This window comes from Stenella coeruleoalba, assembly GCF_951394435.1.
Source record: "Stenella coeruleoalba genome assembly, chromosome: 19".
Lineage (NCBI taxonomy): Eukaryota > Metazoa > Chordata > Mammalia > Artiodactyla > Delphinidae > Stenella > Stenella coeruleoalba.
In genome coordinates, this window is record NC_137165.1 from 40,175,296 (window position 1) to 40,196,618 (window position 21,323).

The 21,323-nt window shown below is 37.5% G+C and overlaps 1 protein-coding gene across 6 annotated transcripts in view; it reads left to right on the top strand.

Moving 5' to 3' along the window:
- The window catches only part of CDK12 (cyclin dependent kinase 12), a 61,470-nt gene that overhangs the window by 11,979 nt on the left and 28,168 nt on the right, over positions 1-21,323 (top strand). For all 6 annotated transcript variants that reach the window (XR_013824971.1, XM_079903795.1, XM_079903791.1 and 3 more), the window contains exons 3-11: positions 54-230; positions 1,169-1,308; positions 2,305-2,475; positions 5,795-5,984; positions 11,173-11,229; positions 11,633-11,734; positions 17,587-17,664; positions 18,913-19,029; positions 19,508-19,639. Coding sequence is in view for 5 of the 6 variants with exons in the window: in XM_079903795.1 (XP_079759921.1) it covers positions 54-230; positions 1,169-1,308; positions 2,305-2,475; positions 5,795-5,984; positions 11,173-11,229; positions 11,633-11,734; positions 17,587-17,664; positions 18,913-19,029; positions 19,508-19,639 (1,164 nt within the window). In the remaining variant the exon portion in view is untranslated. The remainder of the gene's footprint in view (positions 1-53; positions 231-1,168; positions 1,309-2,304; positions 2,476-5,794; positions 5,985-11,172; positions 11,230-11,632; positions 11,735-17,586; positions 17,665-18,912; positions 19,030-19,507; positions 19,640-21,323) is intronic.

Consider the following 21,323-nt stretch of genomic DNA (forward strand, 5'->3'; position numbering starts at 1 on the left):
CACATCCTTTAAGTAATTGTGATCTTTTTCATTTTTTCCTCTCTGTTGTTTAGTCCGAAAGAAACTCTACCTTCAAAACCTGTAAAGAAGGAGAAGGAACAAAGGCCACGTCACCTACTCACAGACCTCCCTCTCCCTCCAGAGCTCCCTGGTGGGGATCCATCTCCCCCAGACTCTCCAGAACCAAAGGCAATCACACCACCTCAGCAACCATACAAAAAGAGACCAAAGTGAGTTTTTGGAGGGACCCTTCCTTAATTACAGCTTTCTTCCTTACCATTGGACCACAACCTACACCAGTAGGCTTATAGAGGATTGGGCGTAATGTAGATCTTATTTTATTTTAATGGATAAAATCCTTTCATCTACACTCATAGATACCATGTTGTGTTTTTTAGAAAAACAATAATTTCCCAAATCCAAGTATACCATGAACATTGATCCCAGTGTATCTTTTGAATTCATAATACTTAGCGTATTGAAGAAGAAAAAAATCCTTTAATTCAGAGGGTGTCAACCATGTACACATTAATGAAGAATTAACAGATGGGGGATTTTTTTTCCCCGAACTACATAAATTGCCATGCCATAAATGTAGTAGAATCTGAGTTTGATCTTCAGATTGTTAGCATTCTTCTCTTGGTAGTAAAAATAGTTGCCATTTATTGAGCACATATTATTGCCAAAGTTTTATATTTTACTTTCATAGTAACCCTATGATGTAGGGATTATTTTCCCATTCTATGGCTGAGGAAGCCAGTACTCAATAAAGTAGCAAATCTATTGTTATTTGATCTTATGTCTTCCTGAAGCAAAAAAAAAAAATCTGTGAGAGATTAGCCACTGTGAGAGACTGTTTAAACTATTTATTTCATATCATTTGAGTCCTGCTTTTTTAATAAAGAAACTGATAAAAGACTCAGGAGCCAGAGAAATCATCATAAAAGAATTCTGTTTTGTTCTTTGAATACACTTAGGTAATTCCTTGGCGTGGTTAGGACTCCATGCTTCTACTGCAGGGGGCACGGTTTTGATCCCTGATCGGGATCCCTCAAGCCGTGTGATGCAGCCAAAAAAATAAATAAAAAAGAAAAAGAAAAAAAGGAATGCACTTAATTTTTTTAAATAACTTTTTTGTTCGTTTTTATTTTTGTTTTGCCTTTTTTAGAATTTGTTGTCCTCGTTATGGAGAAAGAAGACAAACAGAAAGTGACTGGGGGAAACGCTGTGTGGACAAGTTTGACATTATTGGGATTATTGGAGAGGGAACCTATGGCCAAGTATATAAAGCCAAGGACAAAGACACAGGTAAATATTGCCACAACATTTTAGATGTCAGAAGGTTAAAAATTTAGCAGTACTGATGTCTTAGGTGGATTTAGCAAAAGTAAACTTTGAGTTCTTATTTGATCTCCAAAAGTTATGAAATAGACTAAAATTTTCCAAAAGAATAGTATAATTATTACTGTCTAAAGACCTTCCTCCTTCTGTCCGTTGTAAATGTTTTATAATAAACTTGCTGGGAATTTAAGAGAAGGTAAAAATAAAATTTGTCAGTTGCTCTTTGGTAAGGGGCTAGTCCTTGAAGATAAAATGAAGTAGCTGGATTATTGATATATTTTAATAATACAGAATTTTTAGGCTTAACAGAATATTGAATTAAAATTTTAAGGGCTTCCCTGGTGGCGCAGTGGTTGAGAGTCCGCCTGTCAATGCAGGGGACACGGGTTCGTGCCCTGGTCCGGGAAGATCCCACATGCTGCGGAGCAGCTAGGCCCGTGAGCCATGGCCACTGAGCCTGTGCATCCGGAGCCTGTGCTCCGCAATGGGAGAGGCCACAACAGTGAGAGGCCCGTGTGCCGCAAAGAAAAAAAAAATTTTTTTTTAAATCTTTAAAAAGACAAAGATAAGAAAGGGAACATGGGGATTTTTTTTTTTTAACAGTATAAAAGTATCTGCCATGTAGCATTAAAGTAGGCATTAAGGGGCTTCCCTGGTGGCGCAGTGGTTGAGAGTCCACCTGCCGATACAAGGGACATGGGTTTGTGCCCCGGTCTGGGAAGATCCCACGTGCCGCGGCGTGGCTAGGCCCGTGAGCCGTGGCCGCTGAGCCTGTGCGTCTGGAGCTTGTGCTCCGCAACGGGATAGGCCACAACAATGAGAGGCCCGCGTACTGCAAAAAAAAAAAAAAAAAAAAAAAGTAGGCATTAAGTCTGTTTCAGAGCAAGAGCATATATTGGTTGATTCATGATGGTGGCCAAAAAATGCTAATTGTAATATAACAGTTTGAATTTGTTGTAACAGGAGAGCTAGTGGCCCTGAAGAAGGTGAGACTGGACAATGAGAAAGAGGGCTTCCCAATCACAGCCATTCGTGAGATCAAAATCCTTCGTCAGCTAATCCACCGAAGTGTTGTTAACATGAAGGAAATTGTCACAGATAAACAAGACGCGCTGGATTTCAAGAAGGACAAAGGTACTAGCAAAGAATCATGTTTCTGCATGGGAGATTGGTACATTTTATTTCCCTTTCTTAGCTTGTTTGCCTGTTTGCATTTTTTAACAAGTTGTACTGAAGTCCAGCTTCTTTCTTTAATCCACATCAGAATTAAGATGTTAACAGATTGTTCTTGTGCTGAACAGTGCTTATTTTATAAAATGTCCATTCGTCATTATTGTACTCATACTTTTAGAAATCATTGTTAATCATTAAAATTAGAGTCTGCTGTTAACACCTAATAAGGCCAGCACACGAACAATATAAGATTCTCCTCCAACCAACGTTTTGAAGTCGGTTTTTTTTGTTTCTGTTTTTTACAAATTGTAATAACAATAATGGAAATTAAAACCCAGATTTGACAGTTACTCTCATTTTTACATCCTTCATTTATATGCATCCTTTTTTTTTTTTTTTTTTTTGCGGTTCGTGGGCCTCTCACTGTTGTGGCCTCTCCCGTTGCGGAGCATAGGCTCCGGACGCTCAGGCTCAGTGGCCATGGCTCACGGGCCCAGCCGCTCCGCGGCATGTGGGATCTTCCGGGACCGGGGCACAAACCCGTGTCCCCTGCATCAGCAGGCGGACTCTCAACCACTGCGCCACCAGGGAAGTCCACATCCTTTTTTTTAATGTAGTTTTGTACTTATACAGTTTTGAATCCAAAGCAGGTATTTCTAAAACAGTTTTCAGGTCACATAGTGGTTTGTTTTCCTGGATTTGTAACTTTTGTCTATGGGGATACATTCGTTTATTGTTTTCATACTTATGTTTGAAGTAGTCTATATATGACATCCAGCCTACTTTTATTAAAGTAAATCTGAAGGTTTAGAGAGGGGCAGCTGTGAAGAGGTGGCATCTGTGAATATAGCCTGAGATGTTAACAGAGAATATGATTGAAATACATAAAATTAGGAGGGTAATGGATAAAGTTAAGTTGGACTTCTTTACAGAGCCTCAAATATATTAGCTCTAGGGGGGTAATACCTCTTGAGTTTAGTAGAAGTAGTTTTAAAGAAAAGAGGAAATCCTGCTTAGATAAATTTATGAAAGTTAGATTGGAATAGAATTAAGTATACTAGGTATATTTCTGGGTGTGTTTTTTTAACCTTTTCTGATTATAAAAATAATACAGTGTAGGGGCTTCCCTCGTGGCGCAGTGGTTGAGAGTCCGCCTGCTGATGCAGGGGACACGGGTTCGTGCCCCGGTCCGGGAAGATCCCACATGCCACGGAGTGGCTAGGCCTGTGAGCCATGGCCGCTGAGCCTGCGCCTCTGGAGCCTATGCTCCGCAACGGGAGAGGCCTCAACAGTGAGAGGCCCACGTACCGCCAAAAAAAAAAAAAAAAAAAAAAAAAATACAGTGTATAGCTAGTTTCTGTGAGGATGCGTAAGAAAGTGTTAATTGGTTGCTTCTGGAGAGGTGCTTGCTTTTCATCCATGTCCTTCTGTACTGTTTAAATAATTTACCTCGTACTGTTTAAATTCTTTTTTAAAAAATCGTAAAATAATGGGTGGTTAAGACTCTGTGCTTCCACTGCAGGGTTCATGGGTTTGATCCCTGGTCAGGGAACTAAGATCCCACATGCTGTGTGGCACAGCCAAAAACTTAAAAAAAATTTCTTTAATCATAAAATATTAAATGAGTGAATGGATGTGATGCATGCCCCTTGTGGAAAAATTGAAAACATAGGCGAGTAAGAAAAGGAAAATGGCAATCATTTCTCTCCCACTCCCAGTATATGAGCATCCATAGAAGATCACTGTAGTATTAGCATGTTGGCATTTTTTTTCTAGTACTTTATGTTTTATATATATTGTATTTATTTTAACATAACCAAGAGCAAAGTGTATTTAGTGTTTTATAACTTGTCATAAGCAATTTCTTGTATCATTAACATGTTTTAATGACTGTGCATAAAGATAGATGAATCCAAATTTATTTCACCAGTCCTTGTTGAACAATTAGTTGTCAGTTTAAAAAAATATAATAGCACTGCATTGAGCATCTTTGTGCATAAATATTTGTATTTTGATTTATTTCTTAATATAGTTTCCTAGAAGTAGAATTATTTGGTCAAAGGAATTTTCATATTTAATGTTAGATTGCTTTTAAGAAAGATAGTAATAATTTATGTCCCACCAGTGAGTCCCATCCCACTTTATCCTCCCTAACATTGAGTTTATCTTTTTAAAAAATTGTCATCTTACCTGATAGGTGAAGTATGAATGATATCATTATTTTGGATTGCATTCTTTATATTCTGAGTTTTTTTCCATGTCTATCAATTTTACTTATTTCCTCTTTTTTTGAGTTGTCCGTTTGTGTCCTTTATCCACTCTCTTCTGCAGTTTTAGTGTTTTCTTAATTCATACGAGGGCTTAGCTAAAGCTAAGATATTCCTTTAATGCAGTGGTTCTTAACTTTTTGGGAGTCATGAACCTTTTAAAATATCTTATGGATTCACTCTTCAAAAATATACATTTAAAATGTTGCATACACATGTGTTTAAAATGTTGTATGCTATTTAGAGAGTTCAAAGAGTCCTTGAAGCCTATCCCGTAGACGAAGAATCCTTGCCTTTATGCTACTGAGAGAAGAATTTTAGACTGGATGGATCATTGTCTAACTAGGTCTAGTATTTCGTATGTTACAGTGTTTGCTTCTATCATGCACCTGTTGAAAGTGGAAAGATAATGTGGATTTCAAATCTTTCATAATTCTCTTAGCCTTTTATCTACTTTTAAATTTAGGGAGTTGAATTAGATGATTCATTTTTCTTTCAATTCTTAAATACTATAAATTTCATTAATAATTCGTACTAAATGTACCCCTGGCGTTATTACGTGAGTGCTGTTAACTAGGGTAAAGATTTCTACAAAATAGTCTTAGACAATGTGTAACAAATGGACATGTTTGTATATTACAAATAAAACTTTATTTACAGCAGTAGACAGGCCGGATTTGGCCCAAGGAGTCTGTAATTTGCCAACTGATTTAGATCATAAAAGACTAGTTATACAATCTAATTGGGGCAGTTGTCCCTTTAGAGAAGTAAGTAGTCCAAAGAGCACTGGACTATGAGTCAGAAGATTAATTCAAAAGATAGTTCTGTTATTTATTGTTAGAATGGGCAAGTTATTCAACTGCTTGAGTTTTAGTTTCTTCATGTGTAAAATTAAGTGGTTTTTCCAGAAAGCTTATGGTCAACTCCAAAATTATGTTAAAATTTGACGCATTGTCATTTTGGCATCCTTTTTTTTTTCTCTTGTTTTTAATTTTTTCCTTCGTCCTGTGTAGGAGCCTTTTACCTTGTATTTGAGTATATGGACCATGACTTAATGGGACTGTTGGAATCTGGTTTGGTGCACTTTTCTGAGGATCATATCAAGTCATTTATGAAACAGCTAATGGAAGGACTGGATTACTGTCACAAAAAGAATTTCCTGCATCGGGATATTAAGTGTTCTAACATTTTGCTGAACAACAGGTAACACAGTAACCATATGAGGTTAAGCATTTTCTTCATCTCTTCTGACACCCTTAGTTTCAGCTAGTTAATTGGGGTTATAGGTAAACCCAGTAATGCACTTTTTTGCATTTACGTACATCTGATGTCTGTACCTTAGGGACAACTTGTGATAGGGGTACTCTGATCAGCAGAGTCTCCAGACTCAGTGTTGATAAGGACTAAAAGAGGTAGGATTGTAAAGGTTTTTTTAAATGCAGACATTTTAGAGAATTACTTACATCCTATAGGAATATTCAAAGAGCTTTTGCCATAGTTAGTAAATAATACTTTTGTGGTCTTAGGCAAATTCAAACACACATTGAGTTCTTAATGACATTCTCCTTTGTTTAGTGGGGAGAGACATACCTGCTCTTTTAAGTGCTCTTGAGACTTTCTCAGTTATCGAATTTCAGAGTAAACACAGATGTAGTTGGTGACTGACCTTGCTGCCCAGCACTTACTCCTGGGTTTTAATAGTATAGACAGACAGGAATTTGGTGAAGAACAGTGTTAATTCTTCAGAAGTTTTTATCATCTGCTTTCTTCCTCTCTGGCTATTTGCCTAAATTGCGTTGGTGATATCAGTTGCGTTACAGTAGTCTTTGGTGATAGCCCTACATACTGAGGAATAAAAAGCAAGTCTGGTACCATTGAAATAAGGCCAGTGTTTTGTTCTGTAGGTAGTGGGCTGTTTATAGCCATCTTTGTCTGATGCACCCTTTGTTTTAAATATTTCGGATCAGTTCTATTTAACAAACATTATCTAGATGGGAATATGGAATGGTTATGACATATTTCCTGTCTTTGTGGAGTAGGGTGACCAACTCTCCAGTGTTGCCCGAGACTGTCCTGGTTTTAGCACTAAAAGTCCCACATGGGATGGTTGGTCCCTGAAGATTTCAGAGTTTAGTAGGGAAGCTAAACAAATAAGTTGCTCAATTCAATAAACATTTATTAAGCTTTTTTTTTCCCCCCTTGAATTTGGGAGCATCTGGGAAGATGCAGTCTTGAGGAATGAACAGGAATTTATCAGAAAGACTGACAACAGAGGTTCACATTTCTAGGCAAAAGAAGAGTGCATGTACAGAAGCACATAAATGTGAAGATAACATAACACGTTATGTTTGGAAAACTGTAAAGGAGTCAGTATTGCTAGGGCAAGAAGAGTGAAGCACATAATGGCAAGAGATGAAGCTGGACAGTTGCAAGGAGCCAATTTAAAGATCTTGTACATCTTGCTAAGGAGCTTAAATTTTATTTACAGGTAACAGCCATTGAAGGGTGCTGGTTAATTTTTTGTTTTTAAATTATACAATTAATGCATTATTGTACAAATTACTGTAAAATTGTTATTTGTAGTTAAATACCTTTTTTTTTTTTTTTTTAATTTTTTTATTTTTGCAGTACGCGGGCCCCTCACTGTTGTGGCCTCTCCCGTTGTGGAGCACAGGCTCCAGACGCGCAGGCTCAGCGGCCATGGCTCACGGGCCCAGCCGCTCCGCGGCACGTGGGATCTTCGCAGACCGGGGCATGAACCCATGTCCTCTGCATTGGCAGGCGGACCCTCAACCACTGCGCCACCAGGGAAGCCCTTAAATACCTTTTTGAGACAAAACACGATATTAAAAATATCATTCTTTTCTGGAGACTTCCCTGGTGGTCCAGTGGTTAAGACTTTGCCTTCCAATGCGAGGGTTGCGGGTTCCGTCCTTGGTCAGGGAGCTAAGATCCCACATGCCTCACGGCCAAAAAAAAACAAAACATAAAACAGAAGCAATATGGTAACAAGTTCAATAAAGACTTTAAAAATGGTCCACAACAACAACAAAAAAGTCTTTGGGGGAAAAAAAAAAAAAATATATATATATATATATATATATATATATATATGTCATTCCTTTCTGTCACTATCCCTGTGATCCACCACAATTCTCATTAAAGCTGGGCTTGGTTAATCTGTATCCACAGTAATAGTGCTTCAGAAATTTGATGATGGCTATCATCTTGCAGCTTTCTGGACTATAGTATTAATATACTTTTTTCTGTTCCTTTTGCTCCTCTATTGGGGGATATTTCAGGCCAGGGAATAACTGCAGTCCTGCTTGGTGTCCTTTCTGGTGGGTCAGGCCCCTTTCTGTCCCTGACTTCCCATATTCAGGAAGTTGATAAGGTTTTAGACTAAAGTGAATTTCCTTCTCAGGTTGCGAAGCAGGATGCAAGAGTCTCATGGTGTAGTCTGATCCAGCCAGCTTCTGCTCTTGCGCATTTAGTTCTGTCTGCACAGAGACTTCTTGGTGAGATGGCCTAGAGAGGAGTCCTCAGGTGGAGAAAGAAGAGAAAGCATTGACGAGAGAGGGAGGAGAGCAGCGTTGGGCTCCATGATGTTTATTTTATCTTAATTACACAAGTATAAATGACACCAAATTATTTTAGATATAGGAGAGACATAATTAGTCTTCTGTTTTAGAAATATCACTAAATGGTCACCATATAGCATGTGGACTGGAGGCAGAGAGACTTATTAAGAACAATGTAAGAAATGGTCAGTGCTTGAACTAACCAAGGCATTGCTAGAAGAGGATGGGCAGGATAGACTTGGTAGATCAGTAGACTTTGATGAGTGAGTGAATGGTGGCGAATGAATCAAAGTACTTTAACTCAAAGATTTCTGACCTGAGAAACTATCTAGATGGGTGGCACAGTGGTCAATATAGGGAATACAGAAGGAACAGCAGGATGCGTCGGGGGAAGAGTAAACCCCTTTTGGATATGTCTGTTATATATCCAGGGTAGTGATATCAAATAGGCATATGGTCACATGGGAGTTTCAAACTAGCATTGTAGATTTAGGAGTTATCAAGCATAGAAAAGATGTGAGAAGATGGAACCCCAGGGGCTGATTAGACAGAGAGGAAGAAAATAAGGAAATATGAATGCAAAATAGGCAGGTTTAGGAAATGAGTGGTCATAGATGTCAGGTGATGCAGGTAGATTTTAAGGCCCAAAGAGAGAATCTGAAAATTAAAAGGTCAGTGGTGAAAGTGTGGGGTAAGTGGGTGGGTAGCACAATTAATGGGAAGGTGATTGTAGGTGTGACTTCAGTTTTTTGTTTTTATTAATTTTTTTATTAAAGAAGCAGAGGTTTGAGCTTATTTAAATGCTAAGCAAAAAGAAAATCAGTAGAGAGGGGGAAGTTGAAGATTCAAGAAAGAACCAAAGTAATTTAAAGAAATGAGTTTCTAAAGGAGATGGGGGTCAAGGCCAGAGGTGGTAATACTGATTATCCTTGAATAAGAAAAGAGATTGACGCACTTTTCTGTAATTGAAGGGAAAGGAGAAAGCAAGGTTAGAGGTGTAAATAAGTTTATAGGTAAAAGTATGTTAAATAGGTCCCACCTGATGGCTTCTGTCTCCAATGAAGAAGGTTATTTACTGAGAGTGAGGGGGGGAGGGAGGGGATGGATTAGGAAATACGGTGCTGGTGATGTTTAGGTCTAGCCTCATTTTCCATAACTGTATATCTATTGCCATTTCAACTTTCAGTCCTACCATAGTAGGACTTACTTTGAGTCTTGGGATCAAAGTAAGGATACCAAGAAATTTGAGGAACGCTTTTTGTCTCAATATAGGGCTCAAGTCAGCTATTTCTTTCCTTTTTGCTTCTCTCAGAATTTGCTTATAAATCGAACTTAAAATGTGATGATGTCTGGGACAGGTGGGTAAGGTGCCCGTAATCTTTACGAGGAATGGTAAGAGTTGATTTAATGTAAAATTTCGTTGCTAGTAGCTTTTTTGTTTTAATATTTTGTCCCATTGCTCAGACTTTGAAGAGCACCTCCTAGAAGAGCCCTTTTTTTTTCTCTTCTATCTCACTTTTCTGCTTGATCTGAGCTATCAGGCACCTGAGATCTCCCCAGTCCCTTAAAAAAGGTGAATTGGCTTTTCATTCTGCAAGATGTAAGGCAAACTGTAAATGTGAATAAATAGACTACACAAGAATTTAGATAAATATGATTAATCCAAAATAGTTAATGATGGTTTTTAAATAGTTTCCCAACATTTTGTGTTGCATTTTATTAAAATATTGCTTGACATCACTGTCAAAGACAGAATATTTAGCAGAGTGAAATGTGGATGTGATCCCTTTAAGGGAGTGGTTCTCAAAGTGTGGTTCTCGGATTAGCACCATTGGCATCACCTGTGGGCTTGTTGGAAATGCGGATTCATGGACCATGACCTACTGAATCAGCATCTCTGGGAATGGGGCCCAGAAAACATTTAACAAGCTTTCCAGGTGATTCTTATTTCGAATTAACGTTTGAGAACCCCTCTGAAGTCATAATTGTGTATCTTTATGGTATAGGAAGTGATGGCAGTTTGTTGGTAGAAGGGGCCTTGTTCATCATAAAAATTGTTTGTTCAGATCAAAGGTATGTTCTCTGTTTGAAAAATCTGTTATAGCCACAGAATTGTTGCAGTTTACTTTTTGTTATGAAAAATGTCAAATTATAAGAAAAACTTGAGACACTAATATAATTAATAATACATATACAATTAACATTTTGCTATATTTGCTCCCTTTTTATTTTTCTGCCTGACGTATTTTAAAGTAAATTACAGATATCATTACGTTTGATCCAGTGGTTAGGACTCGGCACTTTTACTGCTGGGGCCCAGGTTCAATCCCTGGCTGGGGAACTAAGATCCCGAATGCCCTGTGGCATTGCCAAAAAAAAAAAAAGCCTTTTGTATAGCTAGTTTATTCAAACCAGAATCAGTCAAGGATTATGAATTGGATTTAGTTGTTAGGCCTCTTAAATCTCTCTTAATCTAAAACAGCCCATTCCGTTTTCCCCCAACAGTAGGTATTTAATCTAGCAGGTTCTAGCCACTGTTGTTTGCCAAGAAATAAAAGAAATATTTAGTTAAGGAGTCAGATCCAAAAATACAGTAGTAGTCCAAAAAAAACTCTCTAAGGCTTTGTATAGTGGAGTCCTCAAAAGAGGCTTAATCTGGCAGAGTGACCATTAAGAGTAGAACTGAAAGAGCAGAGGTTAAAAATTCATTTTTGTAATTCCTTTAACTCCTAAATTAGCACTTGACTTTTTAGGTGTAATTTGGAGGCTGCTGTTGTTACTTATGAAAATAATTAATTTTTGTTTTACAGTGGGCAAATCAAACTAGCAGATTTTGGACTTGCTCGGCTCTATAATTCTGAGGAGAGGTGAGTCATTCAACAAAATTACATGCGGGAAATAGAAAAGAGTCTTTTTCATTCTTGGATATGCTAGTATTCTGCAAATTGCAATAACTCTCTGAGTTCCTAACTCTCTGAGTTCCCTAATTTTCTAAATGTGTTACCACCTAGATTTTAGACAGTAAATTATATCTAAATTCTTGAATCTGCCTTAGACTGAAATAAATCAACCCAAATTGGAATGGAAGTTATTTCTTCATCACCTTCTGTCCAGTTTACTTTTGAACTCTTAGGTTGCTATGGAGCTGTTTTGATGATCCCGTCTCCAGTTGGCAGCTATTTTAATTTGCATTTAATTGTACAAGTATTTTTCATCAGAAACCATTGTAACCATTGTAAATTTATGTCATGGTTATGATTTACATTTCAGCCGCCCTTATACAAACAAAGTCATTACTCTGTGGTACCGACCTCCAGAACTTCTGCTGGGAGAGGAGCGTTATACGCCAGCAATAGATGTTTGGAGCTGTGGGTAAGGCTTTTTTCACCTTTTCTTTTGTTTGTAACTCACATACTGTTGAATTTGTAACCTGTTTTATCTCTACTTTGGCTTTTTGCCGCTCTTATTTAAGTTCAAAAGGATGGGGATCAACTTTTAGCCAGATTTCAAAGAAATCTGTTGAATATTTCTTAATATGAGACACATATTTTTTTTTAACATTTCCCCAATTTTCTTTTTTTTTTTTAAGCTTACTTTGAATTTGGATCCAAATACATTCAAATAAGGCTCATAGATTGTAATTGATTATCTCAAGTCTTTTAATTATAGATTCCCCCTCCATCACTCTTAGGATTTTTTCCCCCCTCTTATAATGTTTTTTAGAAGAAACTGGGTCATTTGTCCTACAGAATTTCCCATAATCTGGACTTTGCTGGTTGCATTCTCATGGTGATCTTTTAGCATTGTTCTCTATTTTTTTTATTTCCTGTAAATTGTAGGTGAATTCAGGTTTGATTCCCAATACCCACTGACCCTGAAACTATTTTACAGGTGGTTTTGAGTACTTCTGACAGATTACATAGTCACTTGTACATCAGAGTTGGGGGTAGGTAGCAGTGGGAGCCTCTGCCCATAGTACAGGCAATAACTGGATACATTATCTGTAGAGAACTTAAAAACAATTTAAAAATGCATTACAAATTAGTCTACTTTTTATTATCCTCTTATACAAGCAGTTCTAAACAATGTCTAATAAAATATTCATCCCTATGGGAGCAGATTTACACATACACACACCACTTTATATAATATGTAATTGTCTCTTTTTGAAATGTTATTAGCTATTAATGATCCACATCCATCAATCCATTTGTGGTTGTTTTGTGATACGATAGTCTAATCATTTTATTCTTTCTTGAAATAAAGACAGTTTATCTATTTGGGTACAGATGATACAGAAAAGGTTTAATTAGGGAATTCCCTGGTGGTGCAGTGGTTAGGACCCCATGCTTTCACTCCTGAGGGCCTTGGTTTGATCCCTGGAAGGGGAACTAAGATTCCACAACCTTCGTGGCACAGCCCAAAAAAAAAAAAAAAAAAAGTTGAAAAGGTTTAATTAAAGGTTGAATTATTTCATTTTATTTACCAGTTTTCAAAATAATGAGGTGGCTTACTATTATCCTCCAAAGATGACCAAAGAGAAGTTATTTGGGGTTTGTTTTTTAGTTTCATTATGAACTCATGGATTTAAACAAATAATGACATGTTTTAATTCGTAAACATGTTGACATGTTTTAATTCGTTGTAGTTATCATCTTTATTCCTCTTCAAACTGTCCAGTCTTTGGTCAGTGGGAGTTTATGCAGGTTAATTCTTGGGACCTTTTGACTCAACCATATTAGTCTTTGATAGCCTTCATTGTTTTCTGGTTCTAGGCTCATCCTGTTCATTTCCTGCTACAGACCTGGAATTGGCCATTTCTCTAAGGAGTCTTAGTTCCTTTTAGTACAAAATGATACTTAGAGGCCACAATTTGTATGTTAGGGGCATAGACATTTAAATGGGCTGTGTTTGTTGTTTCATTTTTTTTAATATATAAATTTAATTTATTTATTTTTGGCTGCGTTGGGTCTTCGTTGCTACACGTGGGCTTTCTGTAGTTGAGGCAAGCAGGGGCTACTCTTTGTTGCTGTGCGCAGGCTACTCATTGCGGTGGCTTCTCTTGTCGTGGAGCACGGGCTCTAGGCACGTGGGCTTCAGTAGTTGTAGATTGCAGTCTCTAGAGCACAGGCTTAGTAGTTGTGGCACATGGGCTTAGTGACTCCGTGGCATGTGGGATCTTCCCGGACCAGGACTTGAACCCGTGTCCCCTGCATTGGCAGGCGGATTCTTAACCACTGCGCCACCAGGGACGTCCCCTAGTTAATTGTTTTCTTACACTGTATGATTTATGTATGCACACTGACCTTGACCTCCGTACTTTAGGATTCTGACACACATACTTCCCAGTGGAGCGTATCACTTTTTTCCATTTTCTCTCCTCTGTTAATGTCATTCTTTAAAAGGAGCAGTATAGGGCTTTTATTTCAAAATTCAAAAGGGTGATGGAGAAAGAGCATAATTTCTGTAGTAGCCTACCCAATTCAAATGAAGCTTTAGTTAAATTTTACTGACTCAAGCTGGGCGTGTTTGTGTTCTGGACTATTTGCTCTAACAGTATTAGCATTTAAATTGTCACAACTAGGCTCTAAAGTTAATGCCCCATTAAGATGCACAGGGAAAGTTCATAGCTCTGTTGGTACTATTTCTGTGCAACCTGCTACATTAGTGCAGTAGCAAAGTGTTGATTACATAATGATGTCTTCCCCACCAAAGGACTGGAAACTGAAATAAAACACAATTGGAAATTCAAATTATAGAAAATTATACTTTCTTTAAAGCTCAGTGACTCATTGAATTGAGATTTTGCTTGACTTTTGATGTGCACTTACTGCTTTGGTGATCCATGGTAGTCTCTCAGAGGATACTTTTGTGGGATGTTCTTGACAGAATTAATTGATGGAGCAGTTCAGTTTGAAAATCCGGGGAGAAACCAGAAAGACTAGTACAACACATTATACCTAGAGTGTGAAAACTCATCTGGGTTTGTTCTTTTTGCGTTTTATTTTACATGTTGTGATAACACTGTATTTGGAATTTGATTTGGCAGTTAATATTAGAAACAGAATTAAATTTTACTTATACTTTTCTTTCTTTGGATAAGGTTTGTGAGAATATTGGAAATAAGAATTTGAGGTTAACAAATACTAAAAGAAAGGTGCTAATAAGTTTAAAAGCTGGGTTTGTTTGCTTTCTCAAATTTTGTCAAGCTGAAAAATTTCAAAGTTAAACTATATACAGTTGTCCCTCTGTATCCACCGGAGGATTGGTTCCGGGACCCCCTGCATCCAAAACGCGGGGATGCTCAAGTCTGTTATATTAAATGGTGTAGTGTTTGCATATAACCTACACACACCCTCCCACATATCCTCCAGTATACGCTCAATCATCTCTGATTACGTATAATACCTAATACAATGTAAATGCTGCATAAATAGTTGTAAATACAATGTAATTGCTGTGTAAATAGTTGCCAGTGTGGCAAATTTAAGTTTTGCTTTTTGGAACTTTCTGGAATTTTTTTTCTAAATATTTTCAATCCATGGTTGGTTGAATCTATGGATAGGAACCTATGGATACGGAGGGCTGACTGAAAACGTTGGTTTTGGGAATATTTGTAAATTAATCTCATTTCAGAGCACAGGTTAGAAGAGGTGCGTTCACTCTTTTGTTCCCCACTTTTTGAAAAAAAAAATATTTCAGGCACACAAAAAAGTATAGAGTATTCATGTAATTTTTTTCATGTTTTAAATTTATTTTGAAATAATTTTAAATGTACAGAAAAGATGCTAGAATAGTACAAAGAACTTTAGTATAACCTTTATCCAGATTCACTGATTTTTTTTAACCTTTCAATTGAGATTTACAATAAACTGCATATATTCAAAGTGTATAATTTTTTTGACATATTATTTATATACACCAGTGAAACCATCACCAAGGTCACCTCCAAAATTTTCCATGTGCTCCTTTGTAGTCCCTCTTTACTGTCCATACCATCCCATTCCCAGGCAACCACTGTTCTGCTCTCTATCACTTTAGATTGATTTCCATTTCTAGAATTTTATGTAAACAGAATCATACTATATATGCTCTTTTTTCCCTATGGCATCTTTTTTTTTTTTTGCAGTACACGGTCCTCTCACTATTGTGGCCTCTCCCGTTGCGGAGCACAGGCTCCGGACGCACAGGCTCAGCGGCCATGGCTCACGGGCCTAGCCGCTCCGTGGCATGTGGGATCTTCCCAGACTGGGGCACAAACCCGTGTCCCCTGCATCGACAGGCGGACTCTCAACCACTGCGCCACCAGGGAAGCCCTGCCCCTATGGCATCTTTTACTCAGCATTAATTATTTTGAGATCATTTGTGTTAGATTCACTAATTTTTTTTTGTTTGTTTGTGGTACGCGGGCCTCTCACTGTTGTGGCCTCTCCCGTTGCGTAGCACAGGCTCTGGACGCGCAGGCTCAGCGGCCATGGCTCACGGGCCTAGCCGCTCCGCGGCATGTGGGATCTTCCCGGACCGGGGCCCGAACCCGTGTCCCCTGCATCAGCAGGCGGACTCTTAACCACTGCGCCACCAGGGAAGCCCAGATTCACTAATTTTTAACATCTTGCCACATTTCCTTTTATATTCACATATGTATATATTATGTGGTATGTATATGTATTATATATATGTACTTACATATAATACAACGTACAGTATATACATAGAATAAAATGTGCATTTATATATGTATACCATATATGTTTTTCCAGAACTATTTGAAAGTAGTTCTATGTATCATGCTCCTTTCCCTCTTAATATTTAGTGTACGTTTCCTAAAAACAAAAATATTCTCTTACAATCACAGTATAATTATCAAATACAGGGAATTTAACATTGATACAATATATTTAATAGAGTACTTTAACCTACATTCCATACTCTGATTTTGTCGGTACCCTCATAATGTCCTGGAAACAATACTTCACCTGATAGAGGATCCAGTCCTTTATCATATACTACATTTAGTTTTCATTCTTTAATCTGGAACAGTTCCTTAGCCTTTTTTTGGTTTTGATTTTGGCTGGAATATTCCATAAGTGTTCTTTTTTAAGTTTAGTTGATTTATAATATTAGTTTCAGGTGTACAACATAGGGATTCAGAATTTTTGTACATTATGTTTCATTTAAAGTTACTATAAAATATTGACTATATTCCCTGTACTGTACAATGTATCCTTGTAGCTTATTTGTTTTATACATAGTAGTTTGTAGCTCTTAATCCCCTACCCCTATCTTGACCTTCTCCAAGTCCCTCTCCCCATAACCACTAGTTTTTTCCCTCTATCTGTGAGTCTATTTCTGTTTTGTTATATTCATTCGTTTTATTTTTTAGATTCTACATATTAATGATAATATACAGTATTTGTCTTTCTCTATCTGACTTATTGCACTAAGCATAATACCCTCTAGGTCCATCCATGTTGTTGCAAATGGCAGAATTTCATTCTTTTTTATTTCATAAGTGTTTTTTTTTAGGGTATTACATTTGTATTTACATGAACCCTGTTTGCCTCTTACTGATGATGTTAATTTTGGTTACTTGGTTAAGGTGTTGTCTTTTTTCCACACTAAATAGTTATCAGTTTTCCTTTTGTAATTAAGTAATTTGTGGAGAGATACTTGGAGACTGTGTAAATATGTCAATATAGTTTTGAAAGGCCTTTTCAAAATGATAAGAGTGTTTAAGCATAATGTGTTTGAAAGTCCTATTGAAACTGATCCTGACTGATGACAATAAACTTTTCTTTACAAATACAGTGCCAAGAGGGCTGTACATGTACATAGTGCACATTCTGTAGAGCAGATGAATGAAAAAGGCTAATATTCTTTTTGCTGAAACTGCTGAGCATCTTTGTAAAATTGAAGTGTGTGTTTTTCAGTGTTTAGTTATTTCCTAAATTTACAGTGGAATTGATAGAAAAGGCTTCTTGACTCCTTTTTTCTGCTTATAGACTGTCCTTTATAGGTGGCAAAAGTTTGATCTACCAGCAAATCTAAATCTTTTGTACTATTTTCACTGCAAGAAATATTTTCTTTTATGAAACTCAGACCCTGAGTTTTGGGCTTATTTAGTATATCAGATACAGTCTGATATACTATAAAAGTTTATTGAGACACACTTTAAATAGGCTCCAGGGATTTCTCTTCTGACCTCTCATTTTTATTCTTTCTAGATGCATCCTTGGGGAACTGTTCACAAAGAAGCCAATTTTTCAAGCCAATCTGGAACTGGCTCAGCTAGAACTGATCAGGTACAGCTGTGCATGTGCTCTGAGTGCCCAGGGGTGATAGGTAATCTCATCCTCTAATTTCTAACACTTTTCAGTCATTCTACTAAGTGAGTTTATGCTCCTTATGTCTACGTAAGTTTCTCTTCACTCAGTCAGGTTTACCATATATTTTGTCATGGGTTGTATATGGAAAGAAGTTGTATTCCACTTACTTCTTAGGTCTTTCTTGGCATTTTTTTTATTAGTTCTTCATATAAAAGCATGCTGTTTTCAGGATGGCTGTTGCATTCTTATTTAGGTTAGATTAAGATCAACTTTATCCAGCAAACATTCGTTGAGCCTGTTCCTAGAGCCTGAGATAAATTCCTATCTCTGTTAAACTTTAGGATTCAGAGATAAATAAGATAGGTCCCTGCTCAGAGAACTCAGAGTTTAGTAAGTGATGCATCAGGTAAACAGATAATTATAAAAGGGAGTCTGTAATAGAGGATTTGGGGAAGGTCTGGGGTTGGGATGGAACTTGAGTTTTGTTTTCTGTTTTGTTTTATTTCTTTTCAATAAGATTAAGGGGAAGAATACGACAGGCTAATATAGACCTTTTTTTTTTTTTTTGTGGTACACTGGCCTCTCACTGTTGTGGCCTCTCCCATTGCGGAGCACAGGCTCCGGACGCGCAGGTGCAGCGGCCATGGCTCATTGGCCTAGCCACTCCGTGCCATGTGGGATCTTCCTGGACCCAGGCACGAACCCGTGTCCCCTGCATCGACAGGCGGACTCTCAACCACTGCGCCACCAGGGAAGCCCTAATGTAGACTTTTTTTTAAAGGTGGTGTGTAACTCATGTGTTATGCAGTAAATTCAGTTTTCCATCAAAATTCCAGACTTAGGCTCTCTTCTGCTAGTTTTCCCTTTTAGGGACATTATAGGACCAGCTCAGCGCTTTGAAATTATTATTAACTGAACAGAACAAAATTGGTAGTTGAAACCTATGTGGAGGATTAAGAACATGTTTTACAAAACCAAATCTGTGGATCATTTTGGACTATTGTGCCAGTATTATCTCTTCACTATCATGTAACCAGTCTTTCTGTCCTGTTCCTTCTGTCCTTAAAGCAGTGCGGTCAGGTTTTATCTCTCTGCATGCCTTTTAACTTAATAAGCCAAGATCCCCCAGACCTGAGGAGGTAATAATTTCTGCTTCTAGAATCTCCAGAATTTATGATGCTGACTCACTGACTTCCTTGTTCTTGCTTTTTGCTTTGTTTTCAGTCGACTCTGTGGTAGCCCTTGTCCAGCTGTGTGGCCTGATGTTATCAAGCTGCCCTACTTCAATACAATGAAACCGAAGAAGCAATATAGAAGGCGCCTACGAGAAGAATTCTCTTTGTGAGTTTGACAGATGTGTACATCTAGTTTCTGTGTTTGGCTGTTGTTTGGACTTGACTTTTTCCTGTCCTAGGGAGTTAGTGCTGTCCCAATTTATTATGAAAACACACCATAGGAAAACATTTTATTTTTGAGCAGTATGAGTTTTATCATAGCCCTTTTGTAATTTTCTCATATGAAGGCTTTAGCTGATAGAAAACCATTTTATTTTGAATGATATACAAGTTTTCTCATAGTCCTTTTGATCTTCCTAAAACAAAAAGAATAAAACTGCTGGCTTCATGTTTTCTACCTGTATTACTATTGCATTTCTTGAATCCTTTGTGGAAGTAAATCTGCTTGCTTGTTTAGCCAGGTTCCAACTCCCTTCCCATAGTTTTACATGGAGCTGGAAATTCAGAGACCTTTGACATAAGGTCACCGGTTTAAGAACTGTGGGGTCATTGTGAACTCATTCTTTCTCTCTTCCTTTTCACAGCATTCCTTCAGCAGCACTTGATTTACTGGACCACATGCTGACGTTAGATCCTAGCAAACGTTGTACAGCTGAACAGACCCTGCAGAGTGACTTCCTTAAAGATGTCGAGCTCAGCAAAATGGATCCTCCAGAGTAAGTGCTGGTGGCCATGTAGTGACCCTAAACCTTCCCGAGGCTTCAGGAGATGAGAAACTCAAAATAATAGGTTTTTTAAAAAAGGAACTGCAGTGGCCAACCAAATAGAGAGGTGTCCTTGAGTATTATGGTTGATAAGTTTATTGCTTTATGTTTTTTTCTTAAACAAGGAATAGATTTAGATATGATATTTGTTCTAACTGGACTCATGCTATCTTCTTTTGTCCCTGGATCCCCAGCATATTGCTCTATATAACCTCTTTGAAAGTATTCCTTCTAATTTTTGCTTTTAACCATTTCATCTTTTTTAATTCCCTATATCTGTGGTGACCATGTTATCCCACACGTGCAAGGACAGTCCTAATTTTAAATAGTTTGTCTCACTATCAAGCCATATGTCCTGAATTTTGATATAGAAAATATGGTCTATGAATGTATCTTTCTTCCATCAGAATCTTATTAATTTCCTGTATTGTATGAGATCCTCAGAGGTTCTACACTCACATCTCACATTCTGATAGATAAAAATCTTTGACTCTCACTGACAGCATTATAGCTTTCATGTCAGAGTTTTTGGGCATTTCTTTCTTATAGAAATACTGTGTATCTTAAATGTATGAGATGTTAGTACACGAACAGGTAATATCTACAAATCTGATAATCCAAAGAAATGTTCGAATTCATTTATTGTGTTTGAATTTTGATACACTGAATGTGATTGAAATATGTAAGCTTTTTAGTAAAAATTGGAAACTTGTTATAGAGAAATTTTGGCTATGATAATCTTTATTGTGGTAAGGTTTGACTTACTGGAATTTATTGAGTATAGGAAAGTCTGGAAATACGTTAAAATATACTAATAAACCTCACAAATGAAAATATCCAGTCATGAAATTCAGTGGGCAGAAAGAAGAAAGAACCAGTTTTTTGGTCCTTACAGACCAAGTAATACATAAATCGATTTTACACAGAGGTGATTTAATCATGATATTCTCACGTGGTTCCAAGATTTAAATTACCTTGCCTGGACTTTTTGTAGATATTAACAAGGCAGTCACCTCTGTTCTATTTATTCCCAACTGAAACTTGACCAGTAAAGGTCTCCTTTATTTTTGTTATGCCAAGCAAGAACAGTTATAAAACTTAACTGTTTGACTGGAATATGGGCATTTATATAGCAAGTGTGTCTGTGGTATTAGCAACATCTTCATTTCTCACTGTAGAAAGAAATTCTTTGGGCTTTTGGATTTTTAGTTTCTCAGACTACAATATGCCATGATTCTATTTACACTGCTACTATCTGTTTACTAACTTTTCTGGTTAGTTTTATATTTTCCTTATCCTTTCTATTTCCCCTTGCTCTTTGCCTTCCCATTTTATTTTATTTATTTTTTAAAATTTATTTATTTTTGGCTGCGTTGGGTCTTCATTGCTGTGCGCAGGCTTTCTTTAGTTGCGGGGAGCAGGGGCTACTCTTTGTTGCGGTGTGTGGGCTGCTCATTGTTGTGGCTCCTCTTGTTGCAGAGCACAGGCTCTAGGCGCATGGACTTCAGTAGTTGTGGCTTGTGGGTTCTACACGCGGGCTCAGTAGTTGTGTCACATGGGCTTAGTTGCTTCATGGCATGTGGGATCTTCCCGGACCAGGGATCGAACCCAGCGTGTCCCCTGCATTGGCAGGCAG